Here is a 26,583-nt window from a genome sequence, read left to right as displayed (position 1 = left end):
CTCTTATACACGACCGTGCATGAAAACCAAGTCCTTTTTGTAACACTTACTTTTTTTTTTGGTGAGTTGTAAGACTACTTCATCCGCGTGTACTTTTTTTTTCTTTTTTTTGGTAAGAGCACTTCATTAATGGGGGAACAAAGTTCCCGAAGCATCAACAAACAACAGAGGGGACCTTTATCCGCTGCTGTAACTGGAGCGCTGCTGTGCGCATCGTGTGGTGCAGCAGCGGCGATGTGTGCACAGTTGGGCCCGTTGTGCACATATGACCGCTGCTGTGCCGCACGATGCGCACAACAGCGCTCCAGTTACAACAGCGGATAAAAAGGGAGATAAAAGGGGACGGGTTGGGTGCCAACACATGGAGTGCTGGGAGCCTACAGCTGTAGAGGCAAGCAGATCAGCAACGCCATTGGCCTCACGGAACATATGGACAAACTGAATAACATCCAGGAAAGAAAAAAGGGAATGGCAGTTTGAGATTATAGCCGATATCCTCGAAGGCACCTCCCTGATATGCCCATTAAGAAGATTGATAAGAAGGAGATTATCGCTCTAAAAAATAACGTGTTTCAACTCGAGATGGAGTGCCAGTAACATCGCTCTTCCAGCCGTTAAAGCTTCTACCGCCAATGCTGAATTCCATCCGATCCCCTCCGAAAAGGCACAAATAAACTGTACTAGTCATGTTTTTTTAAACGAAAATTTTTTTAATATGAAAGACAATGACAACTTTTGATCATGACATAGTAATAAGGGTATTGGTCACACTCATAGTTAGCAAAAAGGAGAACAGCAAAAAAATGGAATCTTACAGTATGGGTTTTAAACGGTAAAAAATTGCAAACGAATGGCTAAAAAAACAGAGAATGGTAACCAAGGTTTTAAAACTCGGGTTTCGACCAGCCAGAAATTGAGTTCGTCTCGGTTGAAACCTGGGATTTTTTCCCATTGATGGGAAACGAAGGTTTTGACCCTAAAATAAGGTTTTTAAGGCCTGATTTCTTGCAGGATGCCTATTTTTCACTTTTTAAACACAATTTATGAATTACATTGACAAAAAAATCACTGAAAAATAGTACTTGTGGTTTTTGACCCAAGTTTACTAACATATGCGTTGATACGATCATGGAATCAAAACTCGGTCGAAACCTGTCGAAACCGCCGAGACAACTTGATTTCAACAGGTTCCGAGACAAGTTGGACCTAAACTTTGAAAAATCCATTAATTCGGTAGGTTTCGACAGTTTCGTACTGGTTTCGGTCGAAACCAGTGCAAAACCTGTCGAAACCAAGGCTATGATGATGGGTTCATACAGCTTTGGGTGAGGGATTGGATTTCTAGGCGAAGAAACTGTCGTGTCTGACCATCTTTCTTAGAAAAGAATAAAGACAAAGGAGACTGAAATCACAGCGTGTAAGTAATATATCTCAAATCTCAATGACGTGTGATACTATCACACGTGTTTGACGGCTTTAAATCCATTACACCCACCTTATTTAATTAGCAGAAAGAAAGAGTATTATTTAATTATAGATTAATTAGATAAATCAAGTATTCAATTCAGGTTAACTTGGGGATTTAATTAAGTAATTAATCAAGAAGTTTTAAATGGAAAAAGACATTATAGAAATCCACATAATGGGGACTAACACGCGCCGCCGCTACATAAACAAAGAGAAACGTGTGTTGGAGAGGTGGTCACCTTAGTGTGGACTCTCGGAGAGACAGAGAAAGAGAGAGTGTGAGTTATGGTGTGGGAGAGTCCTAAACATGGAATCCAGCAAAGTACATCATTTCTTACCTGAAAAATAGAACTATTGCAGATCTACTTTTCCGCTTTGAAAGATGCATATTTTCTAGCTTGCCTTTACGTATTGAAGCTCCAAGGCTATGTCATTTACTTTTTCAATGGGTTTTGAAGATAGAACATGATAATAGTACACAGAGTCACAAGAGTGTTTTTGCAGATCATGTCTTTTCTTCTTTTTGCTTTCAAAACAATGTATTATTTAGGATTCAGGTACTTTATAATTATATGAACTAATTATAAATTTATAATACCATTGTAGTGTCTATATCGTATTAGCGCGTACGTTAATATACTTAGGTGAATAACCACAAGTACTATTTTCAATGAATTTTTTGTCAATGTAATTCATGGATTGTGTTTAAAGTGTGAAAAATAGGCAATCTACAAACATCAAGCCTAAAAAACCTTGTTTTAGGGTCGAAACCTTGGTTTCCCCATCAATGGAAAAAAATCCCAGGTTTTGACCGAGATATGGTCGAAACTGAGATGAACTCAATTTCTGGCTGATCGAAACCTTGTCGAAACCCGAGTTTTAGAACCTTGGATACGATACAGACACTACAGTGGTATTATACATTTATAATTAGTTCACATAATTATAAAATACTTGAACCCTGAATAATACATTGAATCCAAATGAAACATTAAAATGCCCCTCTTCAATTCCATGCAGAGTTTCTTGGTGGGTCTAATCCATGAGCAGCGTACCACTGAAGATTGCAAAGTCGTTCCTCCGAATACACAACATACGTATCCCATGACAATAATATTAAATGCTCTCAAAAGAACAACAATTAATCAAGAACAAAACAACTCGTGCCAGCAAAACTCATCAAAATCTAACAGGAAGCCAGCACATATGGGAATACAAAGCCATTCAGGAAACCACCGTTGTCATAATAATTTAGACCAAAACCCCCATGAGATGGAAATTTTGAAAATAAAAAGAGAAAGGTACCTGGGCAGTGATTGGCATTGAAAGCCGCAACAGTGAAAGGTCCATCAGGGTCGTTGATAACAACCGACTTGCCAACCTCAATTCCGTCAAACAATGAATCCTCTACCTGCAAAGAAACATAGAAATGAAATGGGTATCTCTACTGAAGCGGGAACGAAAGAGGAGAATGCGAGAAAAAAGAGGGGAGGGGCGAACTGAAAGGAAACCAAAACCTGCGGGAATAATTGAAGGATCAGTGTTTTTGTAAGGTGGGTAGCGTAAATATGGTATGAAGAGTAGAGAGAAATTCCAGTGCAGTGGTCTTTATGGGTGTGAGTGAGGAAATGGTATCTCTTCCTTCTTGAAGAAGGGCTCCAAGCATTGAAAAAAGTAATTGACAGCCTTGGTACTATTATTCTTCAAAAACCATTGAAAAACTAACTAACAGCCTTGGTTTCGACGGTTTTGTACTGGTTTCGGTCGAAACTAGTGCGAAACCATCGAAACCGGGGATTTTTAAAAGTTCAGGTCCAACTCGTCTCGAAACCTATCGAAATCGAGTTGTCTCGGCGGTTTCGACAAGTGTCGACCGAGTTTTGATTCCATGATGGTAACAAAATGAAAAACGGATGGTACCGGTGTTAAACATTTATATTTAAAAAAAAAGGGGCATATTTCTCATATAAGTTGAGGAATTTTTATTTGAAATACATGTTTGTAACTTCGGTATCACCTTAAGTTGAAGGTGATATCATTCGAATCATCTTTACATTGGTGAAAAAATCAAGTCAATCAGAGTTTGGGAGAGAGAGAGAGAGAGAGAGAGAGAGAGAGAGAGAGAGAGTAACTTAATTCAAGCTCTTAAAAAATGTCAAAAAAATGGGAATGTGTTTTAAACGCGTTTAAAACCGAAATGCTTGTCATTTGCCTTTTTTTGTCATATGTTTGGGAAACACACGACAAAATGTGTTTAAAACGGTTAAAAACGGGATTGCATTTAAAGCGGTTCCATTTTAAATGCATTTTGTTAACAGAAGTCACACCCCAATGCATGTACCATCGAGATGCATGACAAGAGCGTACACCTATGCTCCACTGCCCACCAGGATCACTGATGCAGTAATTAAAGGCTAATTCATTCGCACGACAGTTCAATAGATCAAAAGAAAACTAATATAATATTAGTAATATCAGAGTTACGGAAGCTACACTGTAATGTATACAATAATTGTTTAGCATTATCCGATCCAAAAGGTTATATTCATTACCCTCAGGAGTTATGTATTATGTATTATCATATAATACATCTCTCATGAAAGGAATAAAAACGAATACTAAATTGTATCAAAAGGTGTTATACCCGCACCTAAAATACACCCTAATTCTCTAGACCAAGTTGGACTTTCATTGGTATATGTTGCGACGGTGCCAGCGGTCAACACCTATGATCTTGGGCCGTGGTAGTCAAGGGGATAATTGAAATAAAAAGGTGAAATTTCGATTTGATGAGCGATGTGACCGTATGAAGGTGAGCTTTTAATTCTTAAATATCATGTGTACATTCTCCCTTCGTAACTATCTTGAAAAGATCATGGTTAGGTTTCTTTGGTTTGGACAATCTGATTGGGGCTCGCACAAGGTGGCCTGGCATATGATTTGTCTACCGGGGCTAGGTCTTTGCCGCCTGGCTAATTGGAACCATGCTTCCTTGATGAGGCATGTTTGGAGCATCGTATCTGCTAAAGATTCTTGCTAGGTTGATTTTGTCTCGACACGATGGTTATGTCATCACTCCATTTGGTCTCTTCCCCTTCCCTCGAGGTGTTCGGCTACTTGGAAGGCCATTTTAGACTGCGTGCAATCTATTGGATCTCTGTGATTGTATAGCCTTAATACTCTACTGGAGACTACCATGACCGGATCCCCTTCTTGATATACTTCTTTCATGCTATTGAGATTACAGCTGTGTGACCGATCCTTTATAATCTTTGTATTTTTTGTTATGAAAACCCTATTTTATTTCTAGATGCATGCTCCTACGGTTTTTTATTCTTAAATGTATCTCTGTGACCTATACTTTAATTCTTTCTCTGTGATCAGCAATAGATATAAGAATGTATTGAAATTACTCTCAGTGAATGACTTAGATATGCCATTGTTAGTCTCTGTGAATGATGTCAAATGCAAGATTGCATATCTCCTTAACTTGCACTTCAGTTCGGTTTCTGAGCGGCCTCAGATCTGAAAATGCATCTCTCTTGATCAGCTTCTGTGTTTAGTGCTTTTAAATCTTTGAATGCATGTTCTCTATGATCTGTGTCTTGATCAGTTCCTTGATTAGCTTTAGACTTGGGATTGCATGTATGAGTGGTGTTCTTGACTAATTCTTTAGATCTAAAAAAGAAATGCACAACTGCTGTTTACTTCTCATAATCTCTGTGAATGTCCATCCTTAGTCTCCTGTTCTTACATCTTTGTGAATAATGAACATGATCTTGATTCTGTGGATGATGAGCATAGATCTTCATTTTAAGAAACCTATTCTATCAAAGTCTAAATGGATCCCCTATGCTATGTTTCATGGAATAAAATCTTTTTTTTTTTTTTTTTCCCTTTTAATTGGGTGGATCTTGCATGCCTTTGTTGCATGAGTTATAATCTGCTTGGATATTTACATTTTATTTGGCTCATGAATCAGAAAACATTTCTGTAAAATCCGATTGGGTATAGTATGCTCTATGTTCTTTGATTTCTGAATTTTATCATGTTCTCATTTGATTTGTATAATGAGTTGAATGGGATTGATCCTTATTGGTCCTTACCTTTTGATCTGTATTTTCTAAGCCCATAAAGCCATATATGATTCTAGAATCTCGGATTTATATTATTAGGGCCAATAATAGATTGGGGAAGCCGATCTATAGGTTCTAATACATTTTATTTGGGTTTATCTGAACTCAATAATCTTCATACGTTAAATATACAGGCCCATTTCCATTTAAATCAAATGGGTTCCATATGATAATTGGTTAGGCCCATTATGAGTCATTATAATTCCCACCTCATTTTATCAAGTCCAGTTGAGGTCTAGTCAGGCCCATGGCAGATTTAGGGATTATCCGTTAGATCCATTCTTATTTCGGTCAAGGCCTAGTCTGGCCCATTTTAACAGAATAAAACTTTATTGCTTATGATTTTCTTGTTGTTTTCTTTTATCTTTCCTTTTGTTTTCTAAAACCATTTTTTACTTTTGATTTCAAAATGATTTTTAATTGCCATAGACTAGTGGCTTAGATCCAATCATGATCTTTGACCTAAGTCATTTGGCATACATCAACCGGCCCTAGGAAATTACTTTTAACCGACTGCATCTTGAGTCAAGCTCATGAGACCTTGGGATATCATATCCCTAAGACATGCATACAGGTTTCAATCAAAACCCATCGTCAGTAAATCATCTGAGCCCCTACCCAATCATTTGGCTTTCAAACAAGCCTATCAAACAATAGGGTTTGAATCTGAATCCAATTAGGTCCTTATTTTCTACATGCCTTCCCTTTAAAGCATATCATTTGGTGTCGGTCTATGTGATGAGCTACATTATGGTTGAGTCATTTTCTATGTCCGAAATGCTCTATATTGGCTAGTCTAGTATATGGGTACCCCTAGGGCCGTACATTCACTTTTCGAATATATTTATCCAAGGTCCATTTTTTTTTAGTCTCATCTTTGCTCTTTAGATCCAATCTAAGATAAACTAAATCACAACCATCTAAGATAGGACCTCGGGCGTTAATTCATAATCCAATATCAAGAATCGTAATAGGATACGATCACAAAAATTTAGGCATAAGACACTTTTCAATCAATTTCTCCGAACCAATAAAATTGGATCTTTTGACCGATACGTCCCGCCCGTGCTCTCGTATCTCAATTATTTAGTCCTTTTCATTTACTTATCATTATTTGATTATTTGATTCATATATCTTTGAGTTCTTGTGTGTGAATTATCTATTATCATTTGATTCATACTTCATTCTAATTCATTTGATTTAATCTATCATTACTATCAGGATAGCAAACATAGTAATCTGGCTTAGGACAACACATGCCATAGGATATACCTAGCATAGGAAAAGTGTCCATTATAGAGAGTTGTTTAGGGTCTAGTGTAACAGGGAGACCGATCTTTTGGTCGGGTAGATTGGGTGCCTAACAACTTCCCAATCTGTAAATTGACACCTACTCAGAATTCTGGGAATAGTCCGATGCCTTATCCAATGATTGAAGTCTTAAACATTCTCTCATTTGAAGGAGGAGGAATACTTTTGGGTCCTAGGCCCATTCACCTAGGTGGCGACTTCCCCTTTTTGGTTTGATGAGTCCTCTTATGGCATCAGTGTGACTCATTACCTAGGCCATCCCATTTATACACCGCATATGATCATGCGGTTCGGTTTTGGTCCATCCATCCCGGACCCGAGAGACCCCTGTTGTCTCTACACCCCTCCAGGCTCTCTTCATGCCGGCCCGATCTCTCTCTAGTCCAATTCAAGCTCCAGTTCGACCCTCTCTACCCAGCTTTTGCCGCCGATGAGAAGCGTCTCTCCGAAGAGCTATCCTCTCTCTCCCTCACTGAGGAAAGCTTTCTTTGCCAGAAATCTTGTTCCAAGTGGTTGGAACTCGGTGATTCGAACTCTGTCTATTTCCACCGCTCTCTTAAAGCTAAGCAGAACTCGAATTCCATCACCCTCCTTGTCACTTTTGATGGGACCTCTCTCTCCACTCCCACTGAAATCAAAGAGGCTGCCTCTTCCTTCTCCACCCTATTCAATCCCTCCCTCCCCCCTCCCCTATTCCCCCTGCGCTCATTCATAAGTTTATTCCCCCCTCCCTCTTCAACTCCCTCATCGCCATCCCCTCTGATGATGAAATTTCTCAGGCAATCCTTTCCCATAAGGCCAATAAGGCTCTGGGCCTTGATGGCTTCAGTATGGGCTTCTTCCTCAACTGCTGGGACTCCTTTAAAGGAGAGGTTTTCAAAGCCATCCGTAGTTTCTTTTTCAAGCTTGGTCAGCTAGCTCAGATTAACCAAACCTTCATCTGCCTCGTCCCTAAAAAGGACGGGGCTACTTCTCTGACTGAATTTCAGCTCATCTCCCTTTGTAATCTCATCTATAAGTTCATTGCCAAGATTCTTGCCAACCAAATCAAGGCGGTCATTCCCTCCCTTGTCAATCCCAACCAGTCGGCCTTCATCTCTGGTTGGAGCATTGTGGACAACATCATCCGCTCCTCTGAGATCGTCAGAGGCTTCGACCTCAATCACATTCCCCGGCGGCTCTCTTAAAAATCGATCTCCACAAAGCATTTGACTCCATCCATTGAGATTTCATCTATGAGGTGCACTCCCTCATGCGTTTCCCTCTTGTCTTCATTCGCTGGATTTACGTCTGTGTTTCCTCCCCCTCCTTCTCTGTCTTGGTCAATGGCTCCCCCGCTGGCTTTTTTTGTTCCAAAGTTGGAATCCGCCAAGGCTGCCCCCTCTCCCCTTTCCTCTTCTCCCTTGCCCTGGAAGTCCTCTCCAGGAGCCTTCAAACCAAAACTGATCTCCACCACATCTCCCCTCTTCTAAAATGCAAGCACATCAACCTCTCCCATCTGGCCTTTGCTGATGACCTGATGATCTTCTCCAAGGAGTCCCACTCCTCTATCTATGCCATCATGGACTCGCTCCATCTCTTTGAGTCTCTCTCAGGTCTCCGAGTCAATCTCCTTAAATCCAAAATTTTTCTCTCTGGTATCTCGGACTCTACTAAAGAATCCTTCCGTCTCTTAACAGGTTTCTCCATCCGTTCTCTTCCAGTCATCTACCTTGGTCTTCACCTGATTCCTATCAAACTCTCGAGCCACCACTACACTCCTATGCTACACAACATCCGTAAGCGTCTCCAGCTCTGGAAAGGTAAGCTTCTTTTTTATGCTGGTAGACTCAAATGTATCCTCTCGGTTCTCCAAGCTACCTACATCTACTGGATTGATATCTTCTGCATTCCTAACTCCACCATCAAGGCCACTGAGCGCATCTTCTGTGCCTTCCTTTGGAAGGGTAGTGACACCCCTAGATTTCTCCACCCAGTCAACTAGAAATCTATCTGCCTCCCTAAATTTGAGGGTGGTCTGGGTCTTTGCCGCATCCATGACTTCAACACGGTGGGCATCCTTAAGCTCCTCTGGAGAATCTCTTCCTGACAGGATTCTATCTGGGTTTCCTGGGTCCATTCTCATCTCCTTAAATCTGACTTCATCTGGACCATCTCCATCCATGCTGACTCCTCTTGGATTTGGCATAAGATCCTCTCCCTTCGCCCCTGGCGCTCCGTGGTATCTCCTCCTTCACTGCTGATGGCAACTCCACCTCTCTTTGGCTCGATCCTTGGCACTCCGTAGGAATCCTCTATAATCTTCTGGGCCCCAGAGCCATCTATTCCTCTGGCCTCCCCAAGGCTGTCCATGTCTCCTCCCTCATCTCCTCTGGTTCTTAGACCCCTCACCCCTCCCTCAACCCAGACATCATCTCTCAGATCTGGGCAACCCTTCTCCTGTTGTTGCAAAACTCCTCCCCTCGCGCGTATAAGGTCATCTGGCTCCCCTCCCCCAATGATATCTTCTCCTCCTTTTCTGCCTAGAACCTCTCTAGAGATCCTAGTCCCTCTGTCCCCTGGCACAATTTAGTCTGGTTCAAAGGCCACATACCCCATCATAGCCTAACTGTTTGGAGAGCCCTCAGACTTTGCCTTCCTACCCAAGCCTTCCTAATTCACCGCACTATTCCAGCCCCCTCTTGCAACCTTTGCTGGATCGGCCATGAATATATCCCTCATCTCTTCTTTGACTGCCCCTTTACCTCCACCATTTGAAAAAATGCCTTATCCTCCATCTGGCCATGTAGCAGAAGGACAAGGAGTTTTGACCTTGAATGGCTTTGGTTCCTCAAAACCTTTTCTGGGAACTCCATTTGTGACACTATCGGGAAGCTAGTCTTTAGCGCCGTTATTCACCATATTTGGATGGAAAGGAACCCCAGGAGATGGACTTCCAACTCGAGATCGTTTGATGTGACTTGGAAAGCCATCTCTTTTGATGTGTCTCCCATGCTCAGTTGTATTCATCAGAGGCCCTCCATGGACATCCCTAAGAACAAGCATATTTTGACTTTTTGGGGCCTTGATAATGCCCTTTTGCGGTCCTCCTCCTCTGCGTAGGCTGGTTGATCGCCCCCCCCCCCTTTTGTGTTATTTCTCTCTCCCTCTCCCTCTCCCTCTTATTTCTTCTTTTTCCTCTTATATATTGATTCTTTGGTTCTCTCTTCCTTGCCCTCTCTTGGGGTTCGATAATATACTTATTTACCCAAAAAAAAAAAAATAGACACTTCTCAAAGCAAGCGGGAAGGCTGTGTACATTATGAACCTCCCTAGACTTGATAGTAGTGGGAGCCTCGTGCACTGAATACATTATATTTAGAAAATTATATGTACTAATTGAAACGGGTTGCAAGCAAGTTGGCTTGAGACTTGGGGCAATGCAAACTTCGTAAGGGTGAGGTTTGGCTAAATCCAGTGAAGAGAGATTCTACTAGAAATTAAAATTGATAATAGAGTGACTCGTAGCAGCGCTACCATCATTTTCCTTAAGCGCAACACTAAACTCAATGGTTTAATCTGAGTCATTTATTTTTTTATCTTTTAATCGTAACAGTTGAATAAAAAAAATCATCAACCTGCTCACCATCACAGCAGGTTTCTTTTTTTTCCTATTCTTCTTAGTTGCAGGGGAGTGCATGTGCTTCTGAGCTCTCTGTGAGAGCTTTCGCCGGAGCGGCGGCCATTGCCTCCCTATTCTCAATGTCCTCTTACCACTTCCTCCAACTTACTGAATCCCCAAATCATCAACCCCCACCACCTCCTCCAACGTACTGGATCCCCAAATCATCACATCCTCCACCACCACCACCTCCAACTTATTGTAACGGGACCCCTGAAGCATCTCCCTTACCACCACCTCCACCGTCTCCTCCAACTTCTCCTTCCCCATCCCCATCCCTGTCCCCGGACCCCTCCTATTCCTTCTAACTTCCTGCAAATTCAACCCATCAATTTTATTTTTTACTCACCCTATTATTCCTCTGTATTACCGGAGTCCGCCCCAACTCCTCTGTTGCTAAGAAGACGATGAAGAAACACAGATGTAGAAATTTTTTCTCAAGTGAAGCTCCATCGTGACCTTTGGGATAGAGAAGGGAAAAATTGCTGGAAAATACACCACTAGAAGACATGGCACCAACCCACCCAACTAGGAAAAAAACACTTTAGAACTAACCCACTTTGGAAGACATGGAACCAGAAGGAATCAGCAGCACCACCACCAACAACCCATTAAGGAAAAAGGAAAAAAAAAAACAAGAAAAGCTATTGAGAACAGTATGAAGGCAGAAGCATAACTTATTAAAATCCACAACTAATATACCAAAATACACGAGTGAATCGGCAAACTTACAATAAAAATGATCTTGTGAGCTGGATCAAGTCTCTTACTGACTACCTTTTCTAAGAAGAGATTACAAGAACCAGCAAAAACAGAGCCAAACAAAGAAAAAGATCAAAGGAAGCAAAGCTAAAGTATTCCAACCCTTTGCAGATGGGCAGAAGAAATCCATCATTCATACCCGCTGAAGAAGATTTTGAGTTTCTATGGAGGAAATGCTTCAAAGACATAGGGTTAATATTCTTTGAAGAAGTGAAAGACGAAGCAGACTTCTGCAAATACTGCTTAGCGTGACTGCTCTACAGCTTCTTCAACCCTAGAATCTCTCTCCATCTACTCGAACACCTTTGCACCTTAGGGGAGAGCAAGTACGGATCTATCCTGGCCACCTCAGCTCTTCAGTGCGATTTCACAGCCTCAGGTGACCTTATCTCCTCCGAAGTAGACATCGTCGTGGTTGAAGCAACAGAAGGATGAAACTTTGTAAGCTGTAAAGGCATTAGCTTCCCATCGGAGAATAACTCATCAGCCGGTGTCACCGGATCTTTGAGCCTGAAGGCCCTAAACGAGAAACCTCCGACATCGTTCATCGCGATCGTGTTTCTAATGCGATTTTTGTTCAACCGTTTACGACGGTCTTCGCATTCGATTCTTCGTCGGGCAAATCAAATTTTTTTGTTTGGGTAATCGTCAGGAAAATCACGACTTACAGGAGAAGAGAGATTTACAGGGGATTGCTTCAAGATGGGTTTTGGGGTTCCTTGGTTGTGTTGCAGGTGGTGATTCCTTCTGGAGATGGGTTTTAGGTTGCAGGTCGGTAGCTGAAGAAGAAGACGTGGGAGAACTTGTTGCTGGTTAAAAAATCAACGGTTAAGATAGATCGGTTAAACCGTTGCGTTTATCTACTTTAATCGATCACGTTGCGACTTTTTTCCCTATTGTAATTTATTAAGAGTTGACTGGTCGTAGCGCGACCCTTATTTTTATTATACGCAGCAGTAAACGCAACGGATTAATGTAAGCCGTTAGATATTTTTTAAATCAATCCTATCTTTTTAATATAATAAACTTATCTTTAACGTTAACAGACTGTTACATCCCATAGCCGGTTACTACCCTGAAGTCCGTCTACGGTCATCTGGTTGCTCACTGGACTCTCTGCTGTCTCCGGCGAAAAACCTCCTGGAGACGGAGAAGGAGATGGAGAAGAAGTGGGCACCTTCGACGGGGCTGCAGATGGCATCCGAGCGCTCTCTTTCTCTGTTTCTCTTTCCCTCTCTTTTTATCTCTGCCTCTCTCTCTCCAAAGCCGCTGCAACCTTCCCCGTTACCCCCGCCCAGTGTTCAATCCCTCTCTCCTACAGACTGCAAACCCGCTCCACCTCCTCTGTTTTCCCGCAACCCGCCACCGCTGCTATTTTTCCCACAACCCCAACCCCCACCTTCGACACCCCCTGACCTCTGTTTTTCCCTGGAACCCCAACCCCACCCATTAGAGCTTCTGCAGCACTTGAAGAGAAGAAGACCATTAGCTTTTTCAATAGGTTTTTTTTTTTATAAAAATAAATAAATTGTAAGAGCCTTTATCAATAAAACACAAATGCAGTATTCCGTTTGTGACGGTGACAGTGAGGGTGATGAAGTGAAAATGAATTTGAAACAGATAAAACGATCGAAGCGAAGGCTACTTTTTTAAATAAATATTTTCAGCTAGCTAGCGATGAGTTCCTCTTGGAAGAAGAAAGCATCTCTTCCTGATACTGGAGTAGTTGTGTACGACTTTGCACCCTTAGCTGCTCATAAAACTTTCTGATGAATTCTTCAGCTTCATCGTCGACTCGGCTGTTGGGTTTGTTATCATTTTCATCGTCGGAGTAGTTGGAGATTCTAACAGAAAATGGGGAGAGGAGTGGGCTCATTGCCTCTCCACCGGCGAGGTCAGAGGTGGGTGCTGTGTCGAATGGGAAGCAGGGTAGTAGTGCTCTCTCGTTATGGGGTACGCCGGAAAAAGGCTTTCCCCCAACGAAGAAGACCCATTCGCTTTTTCAGAAGTTTTTTGTTTTTTTGTTTTTATATCTGCTCCATTAACCAGTTAACGAAAACTCTTAACCGGTTATAGGGTCAGCATCCTGAACGGTTAGGATCTTATAATACTTAATCATCGGTTCATATTAATCCGTTGCGTGTATCGTTGCGTTTGATCTTTTTCTCATTCATTAATACCCCAGAGGTATTCTAGAAATCTTAACAGAGACTAGAGGTCACATCATAGGTAGTAGTTATACAGTAATTAAGAGTTTGTTAGACTGGAGATGCTGATGTGGTAGATTACACTGTACAGCTGGCCATGTGCCTAGGTGAGAGCAGATGGTGATCGTGAGCTTATTTCAGGATGATTCGGCAACATGCAAGAAGTAAACTGTACGTCCGTCAGGTGCTGAATTAATTTTACCAAATTAAAGCAGATCTCTCTTCGGAGGCGGGCATTCTAGCTGGAAGTTCTCATACAGGCCGGCCCAGCCCGCCCGACCCGACCCGACCCGACCCCTACTGCCTTTTTGCACCTCCTCTTGGGGTCTCCCCATCTAAATGGTTTTATTCAAACTAAACTTCAATGGGATCTCTCTCAACAATCCTGGCCCCTCTATCTATAAGGTTTTTTGGTTTTTTTTTATGGAACTCTCTAGAAGGTTTGGTCACAACAAGGGTAGAAGCCTCATGGAAATTTATCTGGTCCATTTCTTGCCTAGTCCATTTCTCCAAGTTCTTATAATAAAGGGGGTGGTGGATCCCATCAAGACAGTATGTTTGGGCACGGGTAGAGTGATAATTTCCCCCCCATTAGTGGAACTTGGAGAAATGGACATGCCCATAAAATGGAGTAGATAAAGGTCCAAAGGCCCATGCGTGAAAACAGTTCGCATGTTATATCTGTATGTACCAGATGTAAATCCCTAAATTTTTTTTTAAATATGACATTTTGGGGGGGGGGGGGGAGGGGAAGAAAATGAATTTTTATCACCTTCTATTCGTTGCTCTCTCCAATTCCCTCCAATCCCTCACATAGGAGCAGAAATGACCACCCTATCCCACCTTGGGCAATGTGTTCGGGCAGGGGATAAGGTGGTCATTTCCGCTCCTAAGTGAGGAATTGGAGGTGATAACAATTCGAAGAAAATGCCTCATCTAGCTGTATTATTTCATATTTTAAAATTTATTTAAATATTGCAGAATTTTCATTACCATTTTCTCATGACAATACCAAATTATAACTGATCGAACTTATCCAGCACTGTTCTTTTCCCGTCCTATACTTTTCCATGGGTGAGAATTACTATTCCTTAGACCCAACTTGTTGGATTTGGCTCCAATGGCGGGAGCTGGAGCGTCCAGCCCAACAAAACCACCCAAAAATAGGGGGTGGGGTGGTCATTTCACATGTGGGGTCTAGATGGGACCTTTAGGTGAAATGACCACCCCACCCCTATTTTTGCTGTGATCTAGCTCCCGCCACGACAAGACAGGAGCCCGCAGGTTGTTTAGAATGGAAGTATATGTAGTTATTAAAAATAAAAAGAAGTGTACGTGGTGAAATGAAGTACAATTGAAATAAAAACAAGAAAGTTCTATATGCATGACCAAGTATATATATAAGGGAAATTTTCATCGCCACCCCCTCAAATGGATCAATATTTTAATGCCATTCACAAAGGGCTAATATATCACTTTAAGCCCAAAAACTAACGGAAAATTTTTTTTAACTGTTAATTAGTGATGTCAGCATGTCAGTTTTTTTTAAAGACTATTTTGCCCTTCCCCTTAAAACAACTAAACCTAATCTAGTCGTCTTCTTCCTCAGTCGACTTCCCATCTCTGCAACCGGCACCGCTGTCCATCTCTCACATCTGCACCCTTGCACACACTCACTTGGGGTGGATCTTCCAAGTCCCAACTTGCGAACCAGATCTACAATTTCTTTGTCCGCCTGAATCAATTTCAGAAATCTATTGTTAAATAAATTCTTATTTGCTGAAGTTTCCTTCGCCGAGATTCAATAAAGTTGGGGGTTAGTAACCTTCGCTTGAAGTTTCAAAATCACTAGCGTTGAATCGAGAGAACTCCTTCATTAGAGCTCTATTTCTTCTGTTTTCCGTTTTATGCTGCGATATGGGTAATATTTGCTGTGATAAGGTTTGAATCCCCATTTCCTTCATCTCTCTCTTTCCTTTGATTTTCCATTCTTCCATTTCTCTTTACCCCATTCCAAGTGTTTTTTTATTCTTAGTTTGTCTCTTCTGTCCGTGGATTATGCAACCCCATTTGGCTGTTGTTTTTGCTCAAATCCCAAACCCCTTATTCGTCTCTCTCTCTCTCTCTCGCATGTTGTTTTGTTCAAAAAATCTTCGTTGGAAGCCAAGATTTTGGTGCTTAGTGGGTTGCCCATCTACTCTTAAGGACGGTTTAAGACTTGCAACTAATCCTGGCAATAATCACAGGTTCAGATCTGATTTTCCTATGGACCTCAAAAACCAGGTGGTATTTCAGCCCTAGATTCAACAGCCTGAATTGTCCAGGGGTGAATGACTACTACACTAATTCTCAAATTGAAAGATAAAAAGTATAAGAGAGATCGATGAAAAAACCTAGCTCCTCTTACAAACTCCTCCTGCAAGCGAGCGAAGAGGTCGCGGATTAAAAAACCTAGCTCCTCTTTGCCGGAATCGGAACAGTGTTGAGAGAGAACGATGGCATTCGATTGGCGGAGGACACCGGATTTGAGGAGCAAGTCGAGGTCGTGGAGGATGGAAGAGAGGGAGGCAGAGGCCATATCAAGGTCGCTTTGCGGAGGAGCTTGCTGCCAGTTTATGAGGAAGGGGCATGGCAGAGGTCGGAGAGGGAGTTTTTGGGCAGATTTGGAGGGGAGAGGGATGGAGCCGGAATCGGAGCCGGCGAGGGAAGGGAGAGGGAGACGGGTGCCATGGTAGGCAGAGACGGAGAAGAAAAGGAGAGGGAAACAGAGAAGGTTGGGTTTTTTTTCAATGCATAAAGGGTAATTTAGTCATTTAATTTCCATCCAGTTAACTCTCAGTTATTTTTGTTAGTTTTTGGGCCCAAAGTGATATATTGGTCCTTAATGCGTTGACGTTAAAATATTGGTCCATTTGAGGGGGTGGCGCTGAAAATTTCCCTATATAATTGTACAATTAACTCAACAGCATACTAAATTTACTTCATTTTCATTCAAAAAATCTCTGAAAATTCTCTGATGGTTTGGTATAAGTTACTTTCGATATTTAGTTGCACAATCATTCTTGCATGCTTGTGATATTTTCCGTTTTGCTTTGTTCTAATTTTACTAACTTCAAACAAACAAGGCCTTAGAGAGTGGAGTTGCTTTTGACAAACGGTATTCTACGCATTCGATCATCTGCATGCACCATGAGTACCTTTGTTAAACGAAATTCAACCAATGTCTTTGGATAGAACAAGATTTGGCATGTGGACCTTGGAGATTTTCTCCGACTCTGGATCAAATTTTTTTTCCAGTTTTGTTTCCTGCCCGGTGCAGTGGTCCAGTTCCTCTCATAGGGAGGCAAAAATGACCACTTAATCTCCCTCGGGCAATGTATTTAAGCAAGGGGTTAGGTAGTCATTTTTGCCTCCCAATTAGAGGAACTGGACTACTGTACCGGACAAGGAACAGGAGACGATAATGATCCCTCTGGATCACGTCCTTGACTCCTTGTACAAGGACATGAACTGACGTCCTTTGTATGTTAGCTGATGACGCGTGGCACACTCTATAATGGTTACCTTCCCTTCCCTTTTTTATTATTATTTTTACAAATTCCACAAATAAGTAGGACCCACATTCTTTATTAATTTTATTGTCTCTTCGTCCTTTTTTATTTCTTCTTCTTCTACATAAGGCAGTAAACATATCGGATTTGGCTCGGATAGTGTTATGTCCGCATCCACATCCGATTAGCTTTCGAACGGATTCAGATAGTGCTAAATAGATACGGATACGGATACGGAATGGATATTTTATCTATTTACATGTAAATATAGCTTTTCGGATACCTATAGCCTATCTGTATCCGCATCCGTTTAGCTTTTGGACGGATTCAGATAGTGCTAAACAGATACGGACACGGATACGAAACGAATATTTATCCGTTCACATGTAAATATAGCTTTTCAGATAGCCATAGCCTATCTATATCCGCATCCTTTTAGCTTTCAGACGGATTCAGATAGTGCTAAACAGATACGGATACAGAAACGATTTTCGACTATTCATTTACACCCTTACTTCTACGTTGATAAACACCGCCTGGCATCCCTCCCCTTCCTCTACTAAACCAACCAGCTCACTCCCTTGGTTTAAATCCACTTCATTTTTTGTCCTTTCCAAAATAACCCCCTTGCTCCCCCCATGCTCCAATGCAGGTTTCAAAACCTGAAAAGCCAACTCAGCACTCTTACACTCCCTCCCTCCCTCTAGGAGAATCCAAAATGCCAACATAGGGAGGGAGAGAAGACGATGACAAAGTAGAAGGGGATAATAATTCAGTTTATCCTCTGCCTCGTTAGTCCTTTGTCAGATCTTAAAACGATCTTTTTTAGTTTTAATGGCTGCTTGGACCTCATCATTCTAGGGCCTAGAAGCATACCCTTAGAGATCCCAAGGACTTCCTTAGCAAACTTCTTAATACAAATTGTCATATTAATCCACATCTTGTTGGTATCTCCATCAAAATCCCACCTCCCTTGTAGGGCCATTTTATCGGTAAATGATTGTAGGAGAGCCTCTTGTAGTCAACCCCATCTTATCTTAGGACAAAGCTGTTTTGCCTTTCTACAATGCCTCGTACCAAAATACATATCCAAGACCACCAGTCTATGTTGGATGGTTAAGCTCTCTCTGGGTATAACCTTACAATCCTTACGTAATAATCTGTTGAACTTTTTGGTTAGGAAGAAATCTATTTGGCTTGCATGTTGTCCACTCTTGTAGGTAATTAAATGTTCATCTCTCTTTAAAAAAAAAAGATATTTGCAATGAACAGATCAAATGCTATCACAAAGTCTAGCACTGTCGCCCCTCTTCATTCCTCTCCCTAACTCCATATCCTCCATGAACCTCTTCATAGCCTCTACGGTCTCTGCCCACATGTCCGTTAAGGTCACCTCCAATAATAATTTTCTCTCCCCGATCAAAACCTTCAACTAAACCATACATCCATGTGTTCCCAAAAAATTAATTTAACATTCTCATCTAATCCTGTCTACGGTGCATACGTGCTAACTATGTTGATGACCTCGTTGTCTAGCACCAGCTTGATAGATAAGATCCTATCTCCAAATCTTTTACGTCCACTACTTCATTTTTAAGATCTTTGTCCACAACTATGCTCACTCTACCTCTCCCGCTTTTGTCTTACAAGTATCATAGTTTAAAGTCATCTAACGCATTGGTTTTGTAATCATTCCATCTTATTTCTTTAATACATGCAACATTAATCCTTCTTGAACCAGAGCCTTGTTGATTTTCGGGCCTCTTGCCATCCATTTGATTCACCGGATAGTTCTGGTGTGGTCGTTGGGAGATGTTACGGGCAGTTTTGATCAGAATGGCCGAAAATCTGACAGGTCTTGCAACAAGTTGGTTTCCAATCGTATTCTAAGGGTTGGGTTATGCGCAAATCATCATCCTCAATGAGAATAGATTTGGGCCGACCATTTGCAGCTGGGGGAATCTTGCTTGGGGTGTAGGGACTAGGGAAAGCTCTCACCAATCACCACTGGAGGAACCCTCACAGAACAGTTGGATTGGAATAAGTACCCGTATTGTCATCCAACCATTCCATAGTTTACAAATTACACGGTGGGAGAGTTCCTGAATCCCGTGAGAGCATTTTGCGATTTACAGACTCGAATCTTAGAGCAAAAGGGACTAGGGAGGGGGAGAGAGAGAGAGAGAGAGACAGAGAGAGTGAAAGAGGGACAATGGAAGCTCTAGCGGTCTTTGGAGGAAGTCCTTGTGTTTCAACTTCATCTCTTCAGTCAGCTTCAGCTACGACTAAAAGGAGTGGGAGCTTATCTTGCACCCACAATCTGACTCTGCGCACTCGCCATCTTTCTGCATTCCATGGGTCTCCTTCCCTTTTCTTGTGTTCCCCAACTCTTTCCCATGCTAAAAGGCGAGCCAGGAAGATCAGACCCAATATCTTCCTTCCTCACTTGATTGATTCCATGGTGAGTTCTTTCTATGCCTTTAAATTTACCATAAAATGAGTGAACTGTGAACCCATTTCAACTTGTTTCCTTCTCCTTCTTCTTCTTTTTTTTTTTTTTTTGTATCTTTTGTTTCCCCAGGAAGATGTTGAAGAGACAACATACATAACGGTGAAGCCCGATGGCGTCCAACGTGGCCTGGTAAGCTTCTTGGGGATTTCCTGAAATTTGGAACGTTCTCGGTGATTGAATACTGTTTAAACTGTATCACAAGTGAGCTATATGATTTTTGGTTGGAGAGATAATTTCTCGGTTTGAGAAGAAGGGGTCTAAATTGACTGGCTTGAAACCTTTCCAATGTCCCAAGGAATTGGCCGAGGTTCGTGATCCAAACCTACGACTTCATTCACTCCTTCCCCACCCCCCAATTTAACCTAATTGATGGGTAATTTTGTTGTGCATTGGATGGTTAATTGATCATATGAAAACCCTTTTCTCACCTTTTTCCTTTTTCTTTTTTCTTTTTTTAATGAAAATATAATCATACAAATCACACACCAATCCCAAAACGTGAACCCTTTTCTTTAATCGTTGTAGGAGCATTATAAGGATCTTCAGGCCAAGCCATTTTTTCCTAAGCTTATCCAATGCATCACTTCTGACCCAGTTGTGTGCATGGTACGGATATCAGTTTCTCAAAATCTTTGTATTTATCCTTGATGAAGGACATAAAAACAGGGTAGATCATCGAACTCAAGTCTTCATGAAAACTTAATTGTGTTTTTCTGTTGGCAAAGGCTTGGGAGGGTGTTGGTGTTGTTGGTTCTGCACGTAAACTTATCGGGGCAACAAATCCTCTTCAAGCTGAACCAGGCACCATTAGATAGTGCTATATTCGTAACGGCATCCGATTAGCTTTCAAACGGATTCGAATAGTGCTAAACGGATACGGAAAGGATATTGTATCCGTTTACTTGTAAATATAGCTTTTCGGATATCTATAGCCTAACCGTATCTGCATCTGTTTAGCTTTTGGACGGATTCGGATAGTGCTAAACAGATACGAATACGGATATGAAAATGGATTTCAGCTATTCATTTACATCCCTACTGTAGAGGGGACGGATGAGTGAGTATCATTCCATTTTCAAGGGGTGTTTCGTAAATTATCCTATTTTTTTTTATATAGATTTTCTCTAAAATTTTGAATTGTTATTCCCTCCAATTCCTCTAATTCCTCACATGAGGGTGGAAATGACCACCCTATCTCCTGTACAAAAACACTAGCCAAGGTAGGGTCCACTCCCCCTATTAGAGGAATTAGAGAAATTGAAAGTGCCCGCAAATTGAAGGTGATAATTATTCTAAAATTTTCTCTTCGATGATTTTTTTGGGTGAATAGAGTTTTCTTATGAGGTGGATAATAGCCATGTTTGAACCACTAGGAATATTTATTTTGTCAAGGATTGATATTTATGCTTAGTATTTGCAGTTCGGAGCATGACGGTATTGAATCGGGCATATCAGCTAATTAGTATCGGCCATGCTCGATATGGATATCTGTCTAGTCTTGTATTAGTGGAATGGTTTTTATTTGGGGCAAATCTATTCAAAAAATAAATTTTCTAATTGAAATTAAGAGTAAAATTGTCCGATTCAACCCAATACAACCGATCAATATATATCTGTATCGATATTGGTATTGAGAGATCAATACTGTAACCGTGGCGTGACGGTTAGAAGAAATTTCATCAAAATTGTGATTAACAAAAATTTAAGGTTTTTCATATAATCGGTAGAATACCTCTAGTGTTTGTCGATAGGAATTCCATGTCGTCACTCGTCACTCGTCAGTAAAATATTCGTGTATTTACTTGGAATTTCATGCCATTTATTTTTTATTTTAATTGATAAGAGGAGGAAATTTTTAGTAGGAATTTCCTTGTAAAAACATGTCGTGTACAACAGTCCCACATTGGTCCTGTAAGAGATTGGATGTGGGCATGCATTTATAATATTGGGTTCTCTCTCCTTGTATGCCAGTTTATGAGGGTGAGTTCTTTCAAGTGTGAGTCGCTAGGAAATGGCTATTTACTGTCGGGCAGAATCCTGGAGCAGGGTGGAGCCGCCTAGAAAAGGCTACCAGATCCGGAGTGAGCTGACGCCCTCGTCGCCAGTTTAAGGGTGGGGTAATGTTATGTACAATAGTCCTACATTGCCCTCGTAAGGGATTGGATGTGGGCATATATAATATTGGGTTCCCTCCTCTTGTATCGTATCAAAACACCAAGTGATACGTAGGATATTTTAATACTCCAACCATATGATAACATAATGATATGCGATTAATGGGATTGAGTTTTCTATCCGGCTATATAGCGTATGCTTGCATCTCCTTGTGTCTATCTCTCTCTCTCCTCTCACAATAAGGAGTAGATATGTCTTTTCATAGAAGGGAAGAGGGAGAGAGAAAAGGAGATGATAGCGTACGCTATGCAACCCCAGGTTCCCATTGTCATACGTTCTATGGGATCTTTACATACCAGGCAGAGTCCTTTTTTTTTGTCTGTTTTGTTTTGTCTCTGATTCACAGCTGATAATCAAAGTTGGTTTGATGGTTTTTGCAAATCTGCATCATACTGGGAGTTTTGTTGTTGATTCTAGAACCCATTGGTGCACTTAGACAGATTATCCTTTCGGCCAGTCAGTACAAGTTTTACTCATAGATCATCTTGGCACAATAAAGGGAAGGTTGTTTATAGAGGAACTCAATGGAGATGATGATGTTGCCGGTGAAGTCCATGCCCTCACCTTGCTGAGCAAAGTTTATCTTTTAAGTCAAATAAACATCTTTGGACAGGTTGTGGGTGTTTGGGTATATACATTAGCCGAAGTGAATGGTAGGAATCCTCTGGCTGGGTCTTATTCCATTTTCTGATTCAGTTACTGCATCATTTGAATGTCTGGTTCAAAAAAAACAAAAGAAATGTCTGATTCTATACCATAGGTTTTATCTTATTTATCTGTGGGTCTCAATGGTTCTGTATGCCAAAATGCTGTTGTAAATGATGGTTCTAATCTTAAATCAGAGAAACAATGTAAATCATAGTAGTTCTATGCAATAGGTGTCTTATCTTATTTAATTGTGGGTTTGATTTGTTCCTCTTATACCGCTTGTCCTTTATTAGTTTCAAACAAGAATTTTAAGGGCTTCTGATCATTTGGGTTCGGATTTGTCGATCCCTTCCGATCTGGATCGTCTTATCAAGAATATACTTATTCTAGGGCAAATCGATGCCAATATCAATAACATGTCAGATATGTGGGTAGGAATCTAACCCCTTCAATTGGAGGGATACTCGGAACATTATAGGCTCTGAGACAACCCAGCCTGATGTTTGGTCAGACCCAGGCCCAGCCCAACCCAGTTGCAACCTGCACAGGCTTGTACCGTATTAGAGAGAGAGAGAGAGAGAGAGAGAGAGAGAGATTGAGAGCCCAAGCCCAACCGAAGGGATATGGGTTGGGCCACAACAATGCTCGGGCCTTGAGTAGGGCTGGAACTGAATATTAATTTTGGGAGAGGATTTCCCCTGACAACCATATTCATTTTTGAACCAATGGATGTCATGAGTTTCGATCATAGAAGGGTGAAGCGACCAAGCATATTTTGTGCTCGTTGATGAGAGTCCAAGTCTTACTGAATTGTCTCTCTCAAATTCCACTTCCACTGCATTCAAACCAAGATCAACCTCAACCAAACTTTTCCAAGAATGGGAAACAATCCATATATAAAAACTTACCCAGGAATGGGTAACAATCCATATATAAGTATATCTATGATCATAGTACGTCACAATGTCCATATATAAGTATATCTATGATCACAGTACGTCACAATGTGGAAAGAGAACAAAATGTAGAAAACACCCCTTCCCCCCCCCCCCCCCAACAATTCACCATCCCGAACCCGAACCCGATCCCCCCGACCTGAAACCCGGAGCACCGTCGTGTCTAAATATGCAGAGATTGCCATACTTGCACTCACCTTTCTGAAATTGTGGGCAGAGTTTGTTTTTGAATAGAAGGGCAGTATGTGATATGCTATGCGCGAAGTGGCAACGGTCGCCGTAATGGCATGACCTAGACGCATCCCACCGCCTGCATATGTATTTCTTCTGCCTAGGAGCAGGAGCAGGAGCAGGAGCAGGCTCGGCGCCAGCCATCAGGGCAGGGTCAGGGTTAGTGGAAGGGGTAATAGCATTTTGGAGTTCATCTATACGGTCCCATAGGACAACGATGCGAATTTCCATCCGCTCATACTCACACTTGCAAAGTTTGAAGATGGAGAAAAGTTTCTCTCCATACCGCGTAACCCCATACTTCTCCAAGAACTTACTGCTACGCAACATCACACTATCATGCAATTGTATTGTTTCCCTAAAATTGGAGATGGTTAGACTACTACCATCTCCTGCAGCAGCACCACCACCATCACCACCACCACCACCACCACCACCTTCTCCTGCAGCAGCAGCAACGGCACCACCATCACCTTCACCACCATCACCACCACCACCACCACCTCCTCCAGCAGCAGCAGCAGCAACAGCACCACCATCACCACCATCACCATCGCCATATAGGTGGAGCATTTCCATGGGGTTCAATAAAATATCGTTAGGTAATCGAGTTGAAATGGAGCATTCCTCAAGCATGGTTTGGAGTCGATAAATACAATAGCGTAGGCAATTCATGCTATTTTCCAACCTATCATACTCCTCCTTGCAATTCAGGAACAGCTGAGCACACCGGTTTTCTGGTGAACGATCACTGAACCGGGTCATCACCTGCTGGAACAAGGTAAATGTCGTCTCAAAATTTTGAGAGATACTATTTGAGTTGTCCATTTCTCTGAAAAAAAGAAAAAATAAGATAAGGCAAGATAAGACGAAAGAAAATTGAAAGTGAATGCATGGCGGAAAAGATAAAACCGTTTTCCTCAGCACACTAAAGACAGAATCCCCTCAAAAATGTGGAAAGAAGAATAAGAAAAGACATGAAAGATAATCACGTACTAATGGGGGAAGAAGAAAAAGAAAAGAAAGCAGCAGAATCAACGTCAGAAAACGGACCAGTTGAAAACCATCGATCGAGTGACAAGGAAAATGTATCTAATATCACCGGTATCAGTTACAACAAAAAGTACCAGAAAATTCATATTTCAAGATATTAAATTGAATCTCTGCAAAATATATATTAGCTAAGTAAGTTAAAAAAGATAAAGAATATAAGAAACACACCTCTCGCGGGCATTTAAGAAGTTAACTACATACAAATTTCAAACACTACCAAAAAGATCAAGAAATAAAAAGAAATAAAAGGTACGGCAAGTGAGCGATGGCGGTGGGGTGCGGTTGCAGGGTAGGGTGAGGATGGAAGAGGTTGCGGAGGACTTTGTGAAGTGGCGGCAGGTGATGGAGGAGGGTATCGGGTTTACAGTATGGAGGCTTTGCGTGCGAAAGAACCTAAATCTTCGCCCTTGAAGATCGCGGAGGAAAGTAGTACTTCGAAACCCAAACCGGTGGTGGTGGAAGTACACAGACGGCAGATAGATATATACAAGAAAAGGAAAGGGAGAGCTGAAAAATAAAAGATTCACCTGGAGGTCTGATCGGAGGAGGAGAGAGCTCCAAGTTGTTGCGAGACACCAAGCAGAAAAGCAAGAACCGGCACTGAGAGCGAGAGAAAATAACGAGGGAGAACCAACCAATGCCGTCGTATACTAAAACCATACCGACCAAAAAAAAGGCCTCAAATAGATGGTTCCATACTTCCATCTATTGTTCTCTTATTTACAAGCGGGGCTCACTCAGTTAGGGCTTCATTTTTGGCCCACTTCAGTCTCCAATCATCAAGCCCATTCAGTCAAGGATTAACTCAGACTACAACAATACATGGTGTGGGCTTGGTTGGGCCACAATGTGGCTTAAAATCAAGCTCGGAGATTCTTTTTTGAAATGTTTAAAGTGAGGGATTGAAGCGAATTGGAGGGTGTCATAATTGGAGGAGATAAAAATTCGGATATCTTTTGGTCTTCCAAATGGGGCTGCCAGCTGCCGATCGGTAAAAAACCTCAATTTTTTAATAAAATCAGGGGTATATCCGTCCGATACGAGTTGATCCAGATCGTATCGAATTGGTATCGGCTGAGACCGATAATCACTTGATTGCCCATCAAATTGAAGGATAATAGTCCATAACTATAAAATTCCATTACCTCACTCTAAATTTGTATGGGTATACAATAGGGGTGTCAACGGGCCGGTTTTGGTTCGGGCTTTTCGGTTTCGGTGTGACTTTTATAGAAACCGAAACCAAACCATTAAGAAATATTCGGTTTCAGTGCGGTTTCGGTTTCGGTGCGGTTTGGTTTCGTGTCGGTTTCGGTTTATGATAACGGGTTGATATCGGTTTGGATTCGATTTGGTACCGGTTTTATATAACTAGTAAGGTCCGGTTAGTGCTAATTTTTCTTCTCTTTCTCTTTTAAGTACATAAAATATTTCAAATACAATGCATCTTGTATCCTATGTCCTATGGCCTATGGATACAATTGGTTGGGTAATCACTAACAAAGGATATGAGATAAAGCGAGAAACTATCACAACACATTTAGGGGGCAATGGGGCATTAGGCATTTACTGATTTACTCATTTATCGGGTTAGGTCGGTTCGGTTTGGGTTCGGGCCTAACGGTTCGGGCTACCGGTGCACCGTCGGGCTAGCCCAAACCAAACCGTTTGCCTTTATGGATCCACAAACCAAACCGAACCATTAAGAGTTCCGTCCGGTGTGGTCCGGGCTCGTTCGGGCTGGTTCGGGCCGGTTTCACCGGTTCGGATTGGGTATTGACACCCCTAGTATACAACAACCCTATTTATAAAGACTAAGGCTGTGTTTGGTATGCATACTTATTCTGAGAATGTGCATTCCCATTCTCAAACCGCAGATTGCATTATTAACTAACTAAGAATGTGAACATTG

At 41.6% G+C, this 26,583-nt stretch overlaps 2 protein-coding genes across 2 annotated transcripts in view; both read left to right on the top strand.

Annotated features, from left to right (window-relative positions):
* Positions 1–22,435, top strand: part of LOC122654118 (lysine histidine transporter 2-like) — an 84,890-nt gene extending 62,455 nt beyond the window's left edge. Inside the window, exon 8 of the mRNA XM_043848098.1 lies at positions 22,164–22,435. Coding sequence (XP_043704033.1) covers positions 22,164–22,262 — 99 coding nt within the window. The 3' untranslated portion in view covers positions 22,263–22,435. The remainder of the gene's footprint in view (positions 1–22,163) is intronic.
* On the top strand, positions 3,561–20,423 carry LOC122653746 (nucleoside diphosphate kinase 2, chloroplastic-like). The gene is made up of 6 exons (XM_043847682.1): positions 3,561–3,594; positions 19,284–19,557; positions 19,678–19,737; positions 19,829–19,915; positions 20,134–20,214; positions 20,334–20,423. Exons 2-6 carry the CDS (start codon positions 19,309–19,311, stop codon positions 20,421–20,423), a joined length of 567 nt encoding a protein of 188 aa, XP_043703617.1. The 5' UTR covers positions 3,561–3,594; positions 19,284–19,308.
* Positions 22,436–26,583: the final 4,148 nt, after the last annotated feature.

The sequence above is a fragment of the Telopea speciosissima genome, chromosome 3 (genome assembly GCF_018873765.1).
Source record: "Telopea speciosissima isolate NSW1024214 ecotype Mountain lineage chromosome 3, Tspe_v1, whole genome shotgun sequence".
NCBI classification, from domain to species: Eukaryota; Viridiplantae; Streptophyta; class Magnoliopsida; order Proteales; family Proteaceae; genus Telopea; species Telopea speciosissima.
Note: the sequence above shows the minus strand (reverse complement) of the source record. Positions and strands in the feature narration are given on the sequence as shown.

Coding starts and splice junctions, on each gene's coding strand:
- LOC122653746 (XM_043847682.1), top strand. CDS start 19,309: ATGGAAGCTCTAGCGGTCTTTGGAGGAAGTCCTTGTGTTTCAACTTCA. Junction 19,558..19,677: donor CTCACTTGATTGATTCCATG/GTGAGTTCTTTC, acceptor TTGTTTCCCCAG/GAAGATGTTGAAGAGACAAC. Junction 20,215..20,333: donor CTGACCCAGTTGTGTGCATG/GTACGGATATCA, acceptor CTGTTGGCAAAG/GCTTGGGAGGGTGTTGGTGT.